General features: G+C 46.3%; 1 protein-coding gene and 1 long non-coding RNA gene across 3 annotated transcripts in view; one reads left to right on the forward strand and one right to left on the reverse strand.

The window, feature by feature from the left end:
- Positions 1-9,029, reverse strand: part of LOC144827606 (mediator of RNA polymerase II transcription subunit 1-like) — a 648,236-nt gene extending 639,207 nt beyond the window's left edge. Inside the window, exon 1 of the mRNA XM_078685852.1 lies at positions 8,663-9,029. Coding sequence (XP_078541978.1) covers positions 8,663-8,966 — 304 coding nt within the window. The 5' untranslated portion in view covers positions 8,967-9,029. The remainder of the gene's footprint in view (positions 1-8,662) is intronic.
- The window catches only part of LOC144827607 (uncharacterized), a 93,452-nt gene continuing 83,473 nt past the window's right edge, over positions 8,932-18,910 (forward strand). The window contains exon 1 of one of the 2 annotated variants that reach the window (XR_013610266.1): positions 8,932-9,052. This is a non-coding gene — a long non-coding RNA (uncharacterized LOC144827607). The remainder of the gene's footprint in view (positions 9,053-18,910) is intronic. The other variant, XR_013610267.1, reaches the window with a different exon arrangement.

Consider the following 18,910-nt stretch of genomic DNA (forward strand, 5'->3'; position numbering starts at 1 on the left):
AAGAGACGGCTCACCCCCGATGCGTGAGAGACGGCCGGTCCAGCATCCATCGACGCTGAGAGCATTTCCCTGCACCTACCTGGAGATCCTGAAGGTCTGGGAGCGCAGGGACACTGAAAAGTGAAGTCACGTGCAGAAATTGGTTGCCGGTGAGTCCTGGAGAGTGAGCATGCCCTGAATGAAAGCAAGTCTCGTGTGGATCGAGATCTCATGTACGGCGGCCATCTTGGAAACAGGCAACCACTGGGACACCCTATGTGCAAATCATGAGCGGCCATGTTGAAGTCAGGCAGCACCCGGCCAAGGAAAAACAAGCATTGACAACCACAAAACAAGCATTGGAAGTTGCAAAAACAAGCATTGACAACTACAAAACAAGCAGTGGAAGTTGCAAAAACAAGCATTGACAACTACAAAACAAGCAGTGGAAGTTGCAAAAACAAGCATTGACAACTACCAAACAAGCATTGAAAGTTGCAAAAGGAAAAAACAAACATTGATAAGTGCACAAACAAGCAGTGGTCACTGCAATAGCAGGCACTAGCAAGTGTAGAACCTGACAGCAGGTGCTTTGGTCAGCCAGGTCAGCCATGTCGAACTCACCGCACCGAAATGGAGGTGGTGCAGCGGTGGCTGCCCCTGTCACGCCCATAGTCTCGCATCTGCGCCCCCCGGAACCACTGACCCTGGTGGCTGGTGGGAGCATGGGCCCTCGATGGCAGGAGTGGCTGGAGGACTTCGAGGATTACCTAGAGGGATCGAAAGTCGCAGGAGACAGAGACAAGCTAATTGCACTCCGCAATCTGGTTGGCAAAGAGATTGGAAAAGTGATCAAAGAATTGCCGACGGATGATAAAGGGACATATGACAAAGTGCGAGATGCACTCAACAGAAAGTTTGTGCACAAAAGAAATGTGGACTACGAAAGATATGTGTTTCATCAGGCACGTCAAGACAAAGATGAAATGAGCACATTCATATCGCGACTACGACGACTGTCTCAGTATTGCAATTTTGACTAGTTTTCAATGCAGGACGCCATCCGACTGAGAGTCATTGAGGGCTGTCATTCAGAGACACTCCGAAGGCGATTGCTAAGGAAATGCCATAATCTCGACGAGATAGAAGAAATGACGAGAGTGTATGATCAGGCAGAAGAGCATGCCAAAACCATGGAGACCGGGCGTGGTGAGAAGAAGGAGCAAGTATATTGGACTCAAAGCACCAACGCTCAGAGAAGATCAAATGATCATCAGAGAAGATCTCGTCCAGTGTCCAGACACACACACAGAAGTCATCAACGCTATGAATATAGGAGGAGAGACATGAAATCGTGCTACGCCAAGAAGCCAGAACGTCCACGGAAATGCTACCGATGTGTATATGACTTCCTAAACACAGACGCATGCCCAGCAATGGGCCAACAGTGCCGAAAATGTGGACGCAAGAACCATTTTGAAGTAATGTGTGGAGTATACAGCAAGGAGAGAAGGAGCGAGACAACCAGATCTCGCCCAGAGGACAAGCGACATCATGCAAAAGCTGTCCAAGACAGAGCACTATCATCGTCTGGCTCGTCACATTCCAGCAGGGAATCTCACAGATCTCAATGGATCAGAAGGTCACCGTCGAGGGAATCGAGGTCGACCTCTCAGGAGACAACATTCACAGATGAATATATCTGCATGGTGACCGACCCGGACCAGCTGAAGAAATATCCTCCGCTAGATATCAAAGTGGGGACACATGCCACCAGATTTGTGCTTGACAGTGGGGCATCACTGAATTACATGCCTGTGACCGAATATAACAAGATGAAACCAACGCCTGTTCTGAGTCAAGCACATGTCAGGGTGTTTATCTGGATGGCGAAGAAACCCCTTCCCTGCCTGAGCAAGTTTGCAACGACGCTCAAACACGAATCCACAGCAGTACCGGCGTACATTCACGTCATTGAGGGACCGGAGGCGGATGGTCTCCTCAGTCTGCCCACAGCAGAGCGACTCAGACTGGTTGAAATCCTGTACCGGGTCCATGACAATCCAGACATTGTCCGCAAGTTTCCGAAAGTATTCAGTGGGCTTGGTAAAATGAACAAGTGTCTGATTCGCCTACACATCAAGGACCAAGTGCGCCCTATCGCTCAGCATCCAAGGCGAGTGCCTTTCCACCTTCAGCAGGTAGTAGAGGAAGAAATTCAAGAACTACTTCAAGCGGACATTATTGAAAAAACGGATGGCCCCACACCATGGGTGTCACCGGTCGTCATAGTTCCAAAAAAGGGTACCCCGGAGAAAGTACGACTATGTGTGGACATGAGGCTCCCCAATACGACCATAGAATGAGAGCGTCACCCAGGGCCTCACCTGAGCGATATGATATCGGCATTGAATGGAGCCAGGGTATTCTCAAAACTTGATCTCAACAAGGGATACCATCAGCTGGAGTTGCATGAAAAATCAACGTACATAACAACGTTTGCCACCCATCTGGGTTTGTTTCGGTACAAACAACTGAGTTTCGGTATCTCATCTGCAGCGGAAATATTCCAAGATGTCATACGCCAAACCATCAGGCATATCCCGAATTCCCTGAACTACAGTGACGACATTTTGGTATATGGATCAAACACACAAGAACATGACAAAGCCTTGGATCGAGTGTGCCATGCTCTCCTTGAGGCTAATTTAACTCTCAACAAGTCAAATGTGAGTTCCATCAGTCCACCCTTAAGTTCTTCTGTCACGTGTTCTCCGGGGCTGGAATGAAGCCCGACCCTGAGAAAGTAACAGTGCTCAACACCACCAAGCGCCCTCAAGATGTGAGTGACATAAGATCGTTTCTGGGCATGGCAAGCTATTGCTCCAGATACATCAAGGACTATGCCACGATTAGTCATCCACTTCGTGCCCTCACCAAGCAAGGACAACCGTTTGTGTGGAGCCCTCAGTGTGAGCGGGCCTTCCAAGAGATCAAGCAGGCGGTGGAATGGGCGAACAATCTGGCCTACTTCAACACCAAAAGGAAGACAGATCACGGTGGATGCCAGTCCAGTGGGGTTGGGTGCCATCCTGGCTCAATATGATCGTGACACTGATTGGCGTCACATTGTGGCTTACGCCAGTCGCAGCCTATCCGACACCGAGAAGGCTTATTCTCAGCCCGAAAAAGAGAGCTTAGCGGTCGTGTGGGCATGTGAACATTTCCATGTATTCATCTTTGGAAAACATTTCACCATGATTACGGATCACCAGGCTCTTGTCACCATCTTCGGTAATCCCAAATCCAAGATGCCGCCCCGCATTGAAAGGTGGGGTCTACGGTTGCAGGAATACACATTCACCATCATCCATAAACCTGGAAAGGGTGAGAATCCGGCAGACTACATGTCCAGACACCCACAAGCATCTCACGTCTCACACCCGTCGAAAGCCGAAGAGTACATACACTTTGTAGTAGGTGTAGCCCGGCCACCGGCAGTTCCTTTAGAAGCGATAAAGGACGCTACTGAGCAAGACCATATCCTTCAGAAGGTGGTACGTCAACTGCGCACACATCGCTGGAGACATGATAGTGAGGACGAAGGAAGTGACCCACAAGTCCGTCAGGAAATGCAAGCTTTCCGACATGTCAGTGACGAGTTGTCAGCGACCTCAGAGGGGCTCCTACTGAGAGACCATCGGATTGTCATCCCGAGGCAACTACGTCAAGGAGTGGTCAACCTTGCCCACGAAGGTCATCGGGGAGTTGTTGCCACAAAGAGAGCTCTACGGGAGCGAGTTTGGTTCCAGCAACTCTATCACATGGTAGAGCTCACCGTGAAGGACTGCCCTCAGTGCCAACCGGTCAAGCCTGGAGACCCCCCGGCACCTCTTCAAATTACTAAATTACCCAGTGGGGTATGGCAGGAACTTGCCATGGACTTATATGGACCCCTCCAGTCAGGCAGGTATGTGGTGGCTATCATGGATGAATATTCAAGATTCCCAATCACTCAGTTTGTGTCTTCCACCAACGCCTCCAGCACCATTGCTGTATTAGACGAGGTCTTTGCGGCGTGGGGTGTGCCCAAGGAACTCAAAACAGACAATGGTCCCCCCTTTAACAGTCATGAGTTCAGTGAATTCGCAAAGCATCTCAACTTTCGACATCGGAAGATCACGCCGCTGTGGCCACAAGCCAATGGCACCATTGAGCGGTTCATGGCCACTCTGAAAAAGACTTTTCAACAAGCCACGTTGGAAAAAAAGGATTTCCAAATGGCTCTCAATGAGGTACTGAGAGCTTATCGGACTACCCCACATGCGACCACCGGAAAGTGTCCTGCCACTCTCATGCTGGGGCGACCCATTAGGACAAGGATCCCGACGTGGGAAGGGGCTCCGACACCGGTGTCCCCAACACGCGCCCATCGAGAAACAGTGCTGGCTGATCAAGCGGGGAAAAGCAGGATGAAAACATATGCAGACACTAGACGGAGAGCCAAGTCTCCCTCCCTTCGGACAGGAGACTGTGTAGTGGCCAAACAAGAGCAGGCCAAGAAGACAGATTGTCGGTTCAGAGAAGACCCGTTGATCATCACTCAGCAAAAAGGCACCATGACCACCGCTGAATCTGAGAAAAGACGGATTACTCGAAACGTGTCTCATTTTCAGAAATGTACCCCGGGTATGAAAGAAACACTTGAGAGGGATCCAGCACAACGAGATGCCGACGGACTGAGTCAACCGAGTCCAACCCTGAGACTTGACAGGCAAATAGAAGATGCGCCTGCAGAGGTTGGAATGCGTCTCCTACCTCGAAGAGACATACACAAACCAAAGAGACTGATTGAAGAACTGTGATCGGACTAGTTAACTTTTTTTGTTAACAAAGGGGGAGATGTGATGATGTGCACGGGATAGGAGGAGTTACGGGGTTGTAGGAAGAGGAGGGGCCGAGACAGGAAAGGGTCAGTTAGAGTAGGGACAGGGAACAAGGAAGAAGTAAGAATAAACCTCCTGAATACACACTACTGGTGTTTGTCGTTATTGCCCTCAAGACACGACACCCGGTGATACCAATATTAATAAAGGATCATGCAGAGTGTAAGAAACCTGCTTTTTTATGATCAACCTGGATTTTCACCTTTTCGCTGAACCTTATTTTTTCTGCCAGGACGCTCCTTGGCTGGAGCATCTGTGCGCCTAATAAAAACGCATAACATAACATAACATAACATAACTTTACCCCTGCTAACAAGTAGTAAAGTGCATGTGTGCCCCCACCTCTCTTTTTACATGGTTGAATCAGTATACTTTTAATTGGCATACTTACCTTGTATATGTCCTTAAAATATGGTACAATGTGTACCCAGGGCCTGTACGTTAAATGCCACTAGTGGGTTGCCTCATCTAGTGGGCCATCCTCTACAGGGGCAGTGTAAACAAAAAGCAATTTAACCTGTAAAAACAAACCCTTTAGAAAGGTCAATACCTCCCTTTATTGATATTATGAAGTCATCCCTATGTAGTCCGCAGAGCCCATAGCAGAGAGCATGATATTATAAAGTAGGATATGTGGAGGTTTAATTGTAACATGTCCTTTCAGTCACTAGCACCCAAAGGCTATTTCCACTGTAGGAAGGCTGTCTAGCCCACAGGGAAATAGGTTTTACTATTGAACTATTTTCAACGTAAAGTCAGATTATAATAAATAATAAGGAAAAGGTACTTTTAGAAAGTTACCCTTTCTCTGCCTTAGCCTCCAGTTGCATCCCTTTGAGTGCTCATAACAGAAATGAGGTGAGAAAACTGCTGCCAGAGCAGAGACAAAGACCTGGGTGTGGGGTGTTATTTTTATTCATCTGACAGGATGGCCATTTGGCCGTGCCCAGGAATTTACTTTACTTAAAAGAGGACTCCCCTGCCATAGGGAGATAACACCTACACAGGCCCCTTCTTTTCTTTCCCCAGTCAGACAGGCTTCAATTGCAGTGGGAGTGGAACTGCCCTCACAACTGGTTTAGAGTGACCACAGAGGAGGGGATGCTCATTTCCCGGGCTACACCTCTGGAGTGGACACACAGGCTCTGCATTAGGGGAGAAGGGAATCACCATGTTGGAGAGGGGCAATGTGGGATTGTTTGTAATATGGCACGCAGGAAATACTGAAGTGGGTACCCCATTGGTTAGGGAGAAGCCAGGGCCCTCCGTTCCCCCCACCGACAAGCTGTTACCAGGTATAAATGTGGCACCTCCAGTACCCTCCTCAGACCACTCCTGAACTTGAGTAGGAACAGAGGAAGACTAAACCTGCTCTTGGATACCTGAGAGGAGCCCTTAAGAACTGGACCTGCTCTAAGAACACAGAAGACGACACCAAGGGTCGGTCATTAAGCTACCCCCTGTTAAAGCTACAGGGCCACACAAGCTTCAATTGGCTTGCCATGGATACTCGGTTGGCCTCTGCTGGAGTGAGTCCTGACCCCCCCGCAAACCAATATCTGTTCCTGAGCATCTCCTACCACTCCTGAAAACCTGGAACTTAGAAACCTTCTACTCCAAAGATCTCTTGAGAACCGGGACAAACATGCCAAACTGATCCAACCAAGGTGTGTTGACGCTTGCTAAAACTTTAGCTTTTTTCTGCTTTGAGCTATTTCACAATTACAAATCCTCTGCAGCGGGACCCCGAGGAGACTGTACCCCACCATTTGGAGTCCCCTTTGGCTATAGCCTGTAGTCTTGCCCCACTGGAGGAATCTCAGTTCATAAAAACATTTTTTTTTTTTAAATCCCACAAAAGTGACCACACGAGAACAAAAAAGTCCTCATTGGGTGAAGGTTTTAAAAGTATCCGACTGTGAGGGACTTTTCCTGATTACGAAGTTCTAATTGCTCCCGCTTGGAGCTTTTGAGGCAAAAAACCAACTGCTTCTCCAGGATCACATCCAACGCTTATCTGGTCTAGTGGATCCCTCCTTAGCTACTCCCTGCTGCCTTTCTCTGCTGAAGATGTTTGACTTCCATTCTTGAGAGTAAGTCCCAAGTTAAAACCTCTGCTCAGGTTGGGCCTGTTTTCGGTATCCAACTTGTAAACCATTCCAGTGGGCCTCAGAACACACCTAGGTCCAGGTTTACCATGACCAGTTGACCATGGTTGGCATTTAACTTATTTAGGCACCATTTTTAATTTAATATAACATGTTTAAAAAAAAAAAAGCTACTCTGGCTCACCTCACTGGTTTGTTGATTTATGTATTAACATGTAACCTATTTTTCTAAATTGTTTGAGATTTTTCTTGTGTTGTGACTTTATTACTGAATAAATACTTTACATATGCCGCTAAGTTAAGCCTCTCTCCTCTGTGCCATAGCTACCAGAGGGTTGAGCTCACAGTAATTTAGTGGCTATAGTGGTTCACCCTGAGAAGGATTGTGTTTCTTACACAGAGCAGTACTTCTTTTTAACTGGAGAGATACTGCTGAACGTTTGTACCTGCTGCAGAGATGTACATGTAATCCCGCAGCCGCAGGTGAAAATCCTGGACAGGGAACTCCAGCTTCCGCAGTACCACAGAGTGAGTATAATACTGTTCAGCAGGCGGAGTTTTTAAACCGCAGAGCTTAGGCTGCAAACCCTATGTAAATGCCATTCTATTGTAAACAAGAACCACTTTGCATAGCATCAATAACAAGCGTTGACTAGTGGGTACACATAATACAATGAAATCTCTGAAAACAAGTGAAACATATTGGCCTTGCCAATGCTTGTTCGCCCCTCTTTTCTCTCTTGGTCATTGTTTTCTTATCTTCCCCCTTCTTTCTTCCTTTCTCGCTCTGGGTCAAAGTCCGATTATAAATACAGTGTGCCCAGAAATTAGATTTTTGTTTGCACCACCTTCACAAATTAAACACTGTTTAACAACCATGGAACTGAAGCAAATTCATAAATGCGTCACCCGAAAGCAGCAGCTTATACAATCACGTTGCACCACAATTTACAGCAGGACTTGCAGATTTATACAATTAATTGGAGGTATTAAAGTACCGGCCCCGATATGTTTATGGTTATGACAAGAATTAATGTCATCTGGACGACTAATTGCCAGTCATTGGCTTTCAAGTGCATCACAATGACGTACTTATCTGGCAAAACTAAGCACTCTTAAAAAACAGGATTGGCGAAAGGTCACCACACCGTCATGGGGTCAAGCTCTAGTTGGAGTGCGCAAGAGGGACTTTGCTGCGGTGTTCTTAGGTTTCCAACCAGCTCAATGTGTGAATATTTCATTAAACATTGGCTTTTAATCTGCATTCCACTGCAAACTCTGGACTACAAATCCCAGAATACAAAGAATAAACCTTGACTGAATAAGCTACACTCACGAACGGACCTAGGAAATGTAAGACTCTGCTGCTCATCTTCCAAACTCAGACATATGCTCTGGATATAAAGGAACATCTCTGTATCTGGTCATTGTACATCTATTTGTAAAGAAGTGAAACGTTTGACAAACAAATACGACTTTCTTTCTACAAATATGTGAATTTATAGAAAAGTCGCTCGTGTACTCAAACACACGTGCATGAAGCACGCGGCAAACAAGTATGTAAATGTGCACCGAGGGGCAGCTGAAAGGACTGCTTGCTCGAATTAGACGCTACTAGTGTTCGCTTACCAATATTCTGCCTCAGTGCGACCGGCGGCTTCTGCAATAAGAGCGATGGTTGGGGGCACAAAACAAAGCCTTTTTGTCCCCCAGTTTCCTGAGTGACCTTTGGCAGAGGCGTGCCACCACTCTCGGGTACATTCACAGCTGCCTCCATCTCGAGTTCGACTTTTTCCATGCTCCAGACTAGGAACAATCCTCGCACAACACAGGTGCGAAAGAGGTTCTTTTTAATCACGTGTGAGGAAGGAACCGACAAAAACAGCTGCAAATCCAAACCAGCTTGATTGTGCGCGGGCCAGCGAAGGGTCATTTCATCATATTTCCTCAGGCACGGAGACAAGCCGCCTGGGGGCAGCTGCTGGCGTCACGGCTTTCGTTCTGACGCAGTGAGTTGAGGTTAGAAATTATTACTTATGAGTGTGGCAACATTCCAGTCTTTCTGGAACTTCTTTAAATAATGTTCATCAACATGCAAGCAATTTCCACCCAAAAAGAACCCGAGTTCCCCCAAATTGACTATTTTGTTTTCTAGCATATATGACGCTGCATTCTGGGACATGTAGTTTTGACATGCAGAGTTGCTAGGATAATTCATTGAGGTGATTGCTCGCCGAGGAAATGTGTGGCGATGTAGAGGTCATGAATGTATTTGAGTCACTGCAAAGATTCCTTAGTCTTTCATCCGTCTGATGGCTGTTTATTGCGGTATAGTAGCACTGGATTCATCTGGGTAATAATATAATTTTAATTAGTCACTCATGACCTGGTAAATATAAATAAGAATTTTTGCTATTAATAATGCATGTAATGGGAAAACGAAAATTGAGAACTCACATTAGAGCATGGATATTCACAAACATTTTTTCCGGGATCAAAATGTTTGGTATGTGGTGTGACCGAGGGCGTATTGATGCCAGCGCTGTGGTATTCAGGGCAGGAGCTTTGGCGTGGCGGTGTTTGTGGTGCAGTGGGTATAGGGGAAGCGAAGCATATATATGTCTAGTGACTGAATTATACAATGTGAAAACAGAAATCCTAACTTCCCCACTTTACCACATTGTGTGATCCTAGGCAATTGTTTTCACTTTCCCATCTTTTTCTTTATTATCACATAGACAGTCGCAGCTGGCACAGGTAAGACCGGTGGGGCAGGGCGGGGGTCATGGAAATCAACATCTGACGGGATAAGCTAATTAAGAAAAAAACACTTACCTTGAGCTCGCTGCATCGACAACTCGGTGATTTGGCGAGCATAAGGTAAGTGGTTTTATTTAAAAAAAATAATAATAATTTAACTTATCCCGTTGTATGTCTCCCTCCCCGCCCTGCCTACCATCTCTTACCTGTATCGGCCGCCACTGCACATATACAAAGACCTCGAAATATATGACTTCAGGATGTGAGCTTTACAAAATCCTCTCCTGTGTTTGATTTATTAAATTATAATGCTCATGTACAATGGGAACTCAGGCCACAGAGAGGATGCACATAACTGACTTCACTCTTAATTAAATGTTGGCATTGTTGTCCGGGTGGGGGAAGAATCAATGTTTTTAAGTTCATGTTTGAAAACTTTAACTTTAAACAAAAAATGCTTCTCAACTCACTGATATCTGAATTACTAAGGAGAAACTGTTCTGTATTTAATGAAATACATTTTTTGAATTTTGAAGAGACTTTATAAAACACTTGCATGCAGGATGGGTTTAAAAATTAAAGTGTTTAAGTTAAGAGGTGCAGAGCACCCTAGTTACTTCCTTTCTTTCACTTATCCTTTCAATAAATTCTTGCCTGTGTAACATCTTTTTAATGTTACTACCAAGTTGAGTAAACAGCAGCCCAAGGCTCCTTTTGACCAGGAGGCCGCATATCAAAGGTCCGGAGAGCTGCATGCGGCTCTGGGGACGTACTTAAGTATCAGTGCAGAGGAAACCAAATTATGGAAAAACAATTTTAAGAAAAGGTAAATTTAAGGAGATACAAATAAATCTAAAATTAAAGGAAACATATTAAAGGGAAGATTAATATTAAGGAAACATCCAGAATCACATATTGGCTGAAGATTTGGGGTAGTAAGGTTTTTTCAGTGCAGGAATGGGTGATGTTTAGTGTCGATGAGGTGTTTTAAGGATTCAGGGATGGATGGTGAGGGTTATTTAGGAATCAGGCATGGGTGAGGTTTAGGGTAGCAAGGTTTTGTTGTGGTTTATGGATGGGTGGCATATAGCAGTGCTGAGGTTTTTTAAAAAAGTTTTATGGATGGTGGAGTTTAGGGCTGCAGAGTATTTTTAAGGTTCAGTTATAGGTAGAGTTTTGGGGAAAGTGAAGGGTTTTTAGTGTTAGGGACGTGGCCCAATTTGGATTCAGGCCGGCCCACGGCACGGAGTCTGCCTTGGTGACCGTTTTGGACGACCTGCGTTCGCGTGTCGACATGGGAGTAGCGGCGTTTTTGGTGCTACTCGACATGTCGGCCGCGTTCGATACGGTTGACCATGCGGTTCTACTTGGCAGGCTCCTGGAGTCCGGGGTGACCGGCCTGGCCCTGGACTGGCTGGCCTCTTACCTCTGCAATAGGCAGCAATCTGTGGCCTTGCCGCCTTTTCGATCAGTAGTAAGAGATGTAACTCAGGGTGTGCCGCAGGGCTCTGCAATCAGCCCGATTCTTTTTAATTTATATCTTCGCCCTCTAATAAGTTTGATTAAGTCATTTGGCATGTCTGTTATCAACTATGCCGATGACACTCAACTTATTTTTTCTTTTGAGGGCAGGGAAGCGGTCTCTTTGGAATCCTTTCACCGCTGCATGACTGTAGTGGCGGACTGGTTACGTCAGAACTCGCTCCAGTTTAATGGAGCAAAGACCGAAGTTCTCAATTGCTCATTGGACCGAATGCCCCGTCCTTTACCCGAGGGATTTTGGCCTGTTTCTACCCTAGGCTCTGTAGCGGCGGCAAAATCTGTCCGCAACTTAGGCGTCCTGCTTGGGCCTAGCCTCCAGCTGGATGGCTTTGTCAATAAAACCACGGCGACTTGCATGTTACTGCTCCGCATGTTGCGGAAAATTCTTCCGCTACTCCCCCCACTCGGCAAGGACGGAAGCAGTGCGTAGTATCATCCTCAGTAGATTAGACTACTGTAATGCACTGCTTCTGGGGGCTCCTAACACCTTGGTCATGAAGCTGCAGCGGGTGCAGAACATAGCAGCCAAGCTAGCTCTTTCGCGACCACGGTCTGCCTCGTCCTCTCTTGCGCTCTCAGATCTTCATTGGCTTCCGGTTCAAAAACGGATCTGCTTCAAATCCTCTTGTCTGGTTTTTAGAGCCCTGCATGGGCTGGGTCCAGTGATGTTGCAAGATCTATTCTCCTGGTACTCTACTGCTAGACTTTTGAGATCCTCTTCGGCCTTCCTGGTCACAGTTCCCAGGATAAAAAGGGTGAGGATGGGCGGCCGCTCTTTCAGCTTTACGGCCACCAAACTTTGGAACTCCCTACCTCTGTCTCTAAGGTGCAAGCAGGATCTTTTGTCTTTTAAAAAGGATCTCAAAAGCTACCTCTTCCCGAGAGCAGTGTAGCGTTTAACATCTGTTGGTAATGTTTATGGTCAAAGCGCCAGGATACCCTTTGGGTGACAGCTGCGCTCTATAAGTATGCTCATATTTCACATTGTGTGGAGGTTTGGGTGGTGGGGGTTTTAAAGGTTATAGGATGGGAGAGCTTGGGGGCAGTCAGATGTTTTAGGAGCCATGGTTGGGTGGTTTTCAGGGGTGGTGAGGTTCTTTAGGGTTCAGGAATAGTGGAGTTTAGTGGTGGTGCAGGATTTTAAGGAATTATGGATAGGTGGGGTTTAGGCATAGAAATGGTTTTTTTAGGGTTCAGGAATGGTTGCAGTTTAAGGGTGGTGATGGAGTTTTAGGTTAAGAGTTGGGTAGAGTTTAGGAATAGAAAGGGTTTTTAGGGTTCAGGGATCGGTGCATTTTATGCGTGGGAAGGAATTTTTAGGGGGCAGAGATGGATGGTTACTATGGGTGGTGAGGGTTCAGCAAATTAAAAGCTTCCAAAGTAATTGTTTGACAATGCAAAATATATAAATCCAAAATAATGTCCCCTGACAAAGGATTACATAAAATACCTTAGAGGCAATGTTTCTGAAAGTAAGACCTGCAACCATTTCATTTACACCTTAAAAATGAGTTTGCAGAAGCCAATTAAAAAAATAGAATTGGTTTCTATGAAATGGTATATGTTATTTATTCTGAAAATGTTAATTAAACCATTTAGATGAAATGGTTTCTCAGAAATGCTCTTCCATTAAATCGTTTTTCTATGAAATTGCATACAAAGGGAACTACGTGGCACGAGAATTGGGACTTTTGAATTAGACCCTATTAAGGGTATGTTTTTCCTTTAAACTAAATGTCTAGAATTAACTCCCCCGCATTGACAATATTGAAAAAACAAAGGTTTGGGAGGTGCACAGCAAAGTTACTCGGGGGGTTCTTGCAAAAGTTGTTGCAATTTTAGGGTGCTCTCACCGGGTGGTGTTGTCCGTCTTCACACCACTAGATACTACTGAAGTTGTGTTTGCGGGAACCGCAGGTACATCCCCAATGAGGCACACCGAAGAATGATCACACAAAAGTGCTTCGTTTCTTTCTAGAATTTTTCACGTTTTATTTTCTTAAGAATTACTTCATTTGAGAGTTGTTTGTAGTTTACTGATATTTAAAGCATATCAAGAGACAACATCATTATGCATCCGAACTGTGATATCCTATGCATTTCGGGCTGATGGGCCCTTGGTCACGGATAAGCTGAGGAGGAAGAGTAAAGAAAGACGAGTGTAAGGGATGACGCTCAAGCATATAGCGTGAATAGTGTGTACAAAGTGCTCATAGTGCGATTAAAAAAGACGGATAATATGTTGTGGATGACGTGAAAAAATAGTAACCAAAAGTGATAAAGAACGGATAAAGAAACATAGTTAACTCGTAACTAAAATACAACAATTCCTACTGATGGGAAACATGTAGGTCTAGAACACAAACTTTAACTTTAAAGCCGACGTGGGCGTGCTCCGTACACAAACGGTTGCGTGATGGTTTAAAGCTTGCAGAATAGCGCGTTAGCATGCACTTACTTCAGGATGAAGAACATAACAGCGTATAAACGCGTGCTCACTCGACTTAGCGGCCGGTTGTCTAATGTGTCAGGATGTCTAATGTGTCACTTCATTTCCTGACACATTAGACAACCGGCCGCTAAGTCGAGTGAGCACGCGTTTATACGCTGTTATGTTCTTCATCCTGAAGTAAGTGCATGCTAACGCGCTATTCTGCAAGCTTTAAACCATCACGCAACCGTTTGTGTACGGAGCACGCCCACGTCGGCTTTAAAGTTAAAGTTTGTGTTCTAGACCTACATGTTTCCCATCAGTAGGAATTGTTGTATTTTAGTTACGAGTTAACTATGTTTCTTTATCCGTTCTTTATCACTTTTGGTTACTATTTTTTCACGTCATCCACAACATATTATCCGTCTTTTTTAATCGCACTATGAGCACTTTGTACACACTATTCACGCTATATGCTTGAGCGTCATCCCTTACACTCGTCTTTCTTTACTCTTCCTCCTCGGCTTATCCGTGACCAAGGGCCCATCAGCCCGAAATGCATAGGATATCACAGTTCGGATGCATAATGATGTTGTCTCTTGATATGCTTTAAATATCAGTAAACTACAAACAACTCTCAAATGAAGTAATTCTTAAGAAAATAAAACGTGAAAAATTCTAGAAAGAAACGAAGCACTTTTGTGTGATCATTCTTCGGTGTGCCTCATTGGGGATGTACCTGCGGTTCCCGCAAACACAACTTCAGCAATATTGAAAAAACACAGCCTTTGGACTCTACTCAGTGTTTTACTGTTCTTGTGGCTCATGCAATATCTTAATTTCACTGCATGGCTGCCAAGAGGCTCTTAGCATGTATGATATGTGGTCTGGGTCTGCCTTTTTAGCCAACAGTACCGTTGCATTATGGGAACTGTAGTTTCTGTTTTAGCATTGTAAGTAATGGCTCTAAAATCTCAGCATTCAAAGTTTTTTTAACTAAAAGTCAGGACATACAAGTCATGGGACCCCTTGGCAACAACACAACTACAAAGAATAATATGTTAATGGAATTTCATAACTGCTTCCTGCTCCTATGTCAAGAGGGAGACTTTCTGACTGTCATGACATTCGTTATAACAACACTCTGTGTATGATTACAACTATGCTAATAATTATCGCATCTGATAAATATCTGGCACCAAGGTGTTTGGAATTTATTGGATGTGGTTACTATCACCTATTTTGACCTTTTGGGGAATAACAAACAGATTGCCTTTACCCTTGTTAAATTCTGGACAGCTTGACCTGCGGACATTTAACAATCAATCAATCATGCCATTTGTATAGCGCACTACTCACCCGGGAGGGTCTCAAGGCGCTTGGGGGGAGGGGTATGCTACTGCTCGAACAGCCAGGTCTTGAGTTGTTTCCTGAAGGCGAGATGGTCCTGGGTCAGCCGAAGGTGGATGGGGAGGGAGTTCCAAGTCTTGGCAGCCAGGTAAGAGAAGGATCTTCCTCCGGCGGTGGCTCTTTGGATGCGTGGTACGGCTGCGAGGGCGAGGCTGGTGGACCGTAGCTGGCGGGTGGGCGTGTAGAAGGTCAGGCGGTCGTTGAGGTACTTGGGGCCCAGGTCGTGGAGAGACTTGTGTGCGTGGGTGAGGAGCCGGAACGTGATCCTCTTGTCGACGGGGAGCCAGTGCAGGTTCCTCAGGTGGCTGGAGATGTGGCTGCGTCGGGGGACATCCAGGATGAGTCGGGCGGAGGCGTTCTGGATGCGCTGGAGTCTTTTCTGTAGCTTGGCTGTGGTTCCGGCGTAGAGGGCGTTTCCGTAGTCCAGTCGGCTGGTGACGAGTGCCTGGGTGACAGTCTTCCTGGTCTCGGTCGGGATCCAGCGGAAGATCTTGCGAAGCATACGCAGGGTGTTGAAGCACGATGAGGAGACGGCGTTGACTTGTCTGGTCATCGAGAGGGAGGGGTCCAGGATGAAGCCCAGGTTGCGTGCGTGGTCGGTTGGCTTGGGTGCGGTGCCCAGGGCTGGGGGCCACCAGGAGTCGTCCCAGGCGGAGGGCGAAGATCCCAGGATGAGGACTTCCGTCTTGTCCGAGTTCAGTTTCAGGCGGCTGTCCTTCATCCACTCGGTGACGTCTTTCATCCCTTCGTGTAGGCAGGTTCTGGCGGTGTCGGGGTCTCTGGTGAGGGAGAGGATCAGCTGGGTGTCGTCGGCGTAAGAGATGATGTTGAGGTTGTGCTGGCGTGCGATGGCTGCGAGAGGTTTCATGTAGATGTTGAAGAGGGTGGGGCTGAGTGAAGATCCTTGCGGGACGCCGCAGATGACTTCGGTGGCCTCGGAGCAAAACGGGGGGAGGTGGACTCTTTGTGTTCTTCCGGCGAGGAACAAGATGATCCACTTCAGTGCCTTCTCTTGGATACCGATGTTGCTGAGGCGCTGGACTAGGGTGCGGTGATTCAGAAAAGGGGGTGGTGATGAACAGAGTGCCTGAATTAAGCAGACCACTCTTACACAGTCCAAAGATCAGGGCTTGATCCATCACCGTTTTTTAGCTCACTGCACCATCCCAGCTCAGAACTTGGCTATATGCAAATTAGTCTGTTCCTGTCCCAGTGCATGATGGGAACAGGGCAAACCAAACTACCAAGCCAATTCTTATACTGGGAAGGAAACAAGCTTCCGGGGACCGGTTTCTGCCATTTCAGGCGTCGTCAGCCCGGCTTGCTTGAATCCTGATGGTGCAATGAGCAAGGGACTCACATCTGAGTATACCCTTCCACGCTTATGGTGGACAAAATGATTCAGAAAAGGGGGTGGTGATGAACAGAGTGCCTGAATTAAGCAGACCACTCTTACCCAGTCCAAAGATCAGGGCTTGATCCATCACCGTTTTTTAGCTCACTGCACCATCCCAGCTCAGAACTTGGCTATATGCAAATTAGTCTGTTCCTGTCCCAGTGCATGATGGGAACAGGGCAAACCAAACTACCAAGCCAATTCTTATACTGGGAAGGAAAGAAGCTTCCGGGGACCGGTTTCTGACATTTCAGGCGTCGTCGGCCCGGCTTGCTTGAATCCTGATGGTGCAATGAGCAAGGGACTCGCATCTGAGTATACCTGGCAGACCGTGTCGAACGCAGCAGAGAGGTCCAGGAGGATGAGGGCCACTGTTTCCCCCTTGTCGAGCAGGGTCCGGATGTCGTTGGTGGCTGCGATGAGGGCGGTCTCGGTGCTGTGGTTGGCTCTGAAGCCGGACTGCGAGGGGTCGAGGGATCCGTTCGTCCCACTGGAAGGCGGTCAGCTGTCTGTTGACGATCTTCTCGATGACTTTAGCAGGAAAAGGGAGGAGCGAGATGGGGCGGAAGTTTTTGAGATCGGTGGGGTCCGCTGTAGGACCCCACCGAAGAAGCAACCATAATCACTCTTGGCAATTTCCAGTTATGAGAAACATCACACCCCTTGTAATTGTCATCCCAGCTTAAACAGGAGCTTATGCAGGGTTCCCCGTTGTAGAAGTGAAATGTTTTGTTGGAAAATAGTGATTTTCAGATGTGCTGTGCTTAGTTTCTTAAAAGGTACAGGACAATTTGCATTAATATGATTCTGGTTTTATACTAATTGCGTAGATTAACTAATGACTTTTGCTTTCTGTAATGATACTATTACTTAAAAAAAAAGCAAAAATACTGTTAACTGGGAAACTTGCTGAAGAGGTTTTCTTAATGATCCTATCTGAGCAATAAGGTTCAGGATTCATCCTTTCATGCCTATCTATCTACCTTAATTAATTAGGGGTGGAGTATCAACAGTGTTTAGGGGAGAAAGAGAGAAATGGCTAATTAGTGTTTGTAAGAAATTGCGTTAGTAGTTGAGAGGGGTGAGAGCCCCACTCAGGAAATAATTACATTTCTTGTCAGGGAGAACCACAATAGGCACTAAATATAACTGTGATCTACCCTCTGGTAGCATGGCACAAAATCAGTCAAGTTTAACTTAGATGCACTGTTTAAAGTATTTATGAAACCAGTATATATGAAACACGCAAACAGCAATATAGTGACAACACCACACCAAAAAAATCCCAAGCCAATTAAGACATATAAAGGACGTTTTCATAAATAAAATGACAACCAAACATCAAAAATTCAATAAATGAAACCAGAGATTTGAATTTTTTTAATTTAAAGTAAAAATAGCACCAAGGAGCACAACGCGCCAATTGCATTTATCTCCTCATACTGGACCAGTCAAAGTCAAAAGTTTAGGCCGATTGCAATTTCGGGTGTAAGATGCAGATACCAAGTTGGTCCTGGTGGATGGTTTACCTTCTAACTTCATTCCGTTCCATTAGCGGTGTATTCATTGGAGGCACAAAGAGCTGGTTGTCGGTCAGAGCTTCACGTTGGCAGGAAACGCAGGGCAGTTGTTATCAATGCAAAGAGCACTGTGCAGGTGAGTTCTAGAGTCTATGGCCAGGAAGATTGCTTCAGCAGTTACATGCAGCTCCCATTGAGCTCATGTTCGCAAGGAGAACAGTGTTGGTTCTTTTTTTATGCCAAGAGCCCAGAACCTCAGGATTGTCAAGTGTACCCTGACATAAAGGATTGAATTAAATACCTTAGACAGCCTTTAGGTTGAAGGAGTGCAGTCTGACACCAGCTAACTAAGAGTCCAGGACCTGAGAGTGGGCACCTCTTAGGGGTCAAGACCATCGCCAGTAGCAGGATCCAGGCAAGTTCAATTGTTGCCGGGCAGTCGCAACTGCCCCTTGGAGTCAATTCTGGGATCCTGGGTACAAGACACACTGGCCCAGTCTACCTTTCAGCTTCTAACAGCAGGGCTGTCTTTTTGAGTTTCCACAGCCCCAGGACTGTTCTGATGAGAGGTTCCTTAGGGTGTCACCTCTATACCCAGTGCCAACAGGTATGTACTTTCACCGCCTTTGTCTACCCCTAAATTGTCTAATTGTTCTTACCCCTTCCCTGGCTTTGACCTCAATCTGTCTAGCGGGACAAAGAGTAGGAAGGCCCAGGCGTGGGCTGCATTTGCCAATGACAATCCAGCTACCTTCATAAGTCATGAGGGTGGTGGGCACAACCCTCCAGCTGACCTTCAAAGCTTAGGAAAAGCTGAG

The sequence above is a fragment of the Lissotriton helveticus genome, chromosome 4_1 (assembly GCF_964261635.1).
Source record: "Lissotriton helveticus chromosome 4_1, aLisHel1.1, whole genome shotgun sequence".
NCBI lineage: Eukaryota > Metazoa > Chordata > Amphibia > Caudata > Salamandridae > Lissotriton > Lissotriton helveticus.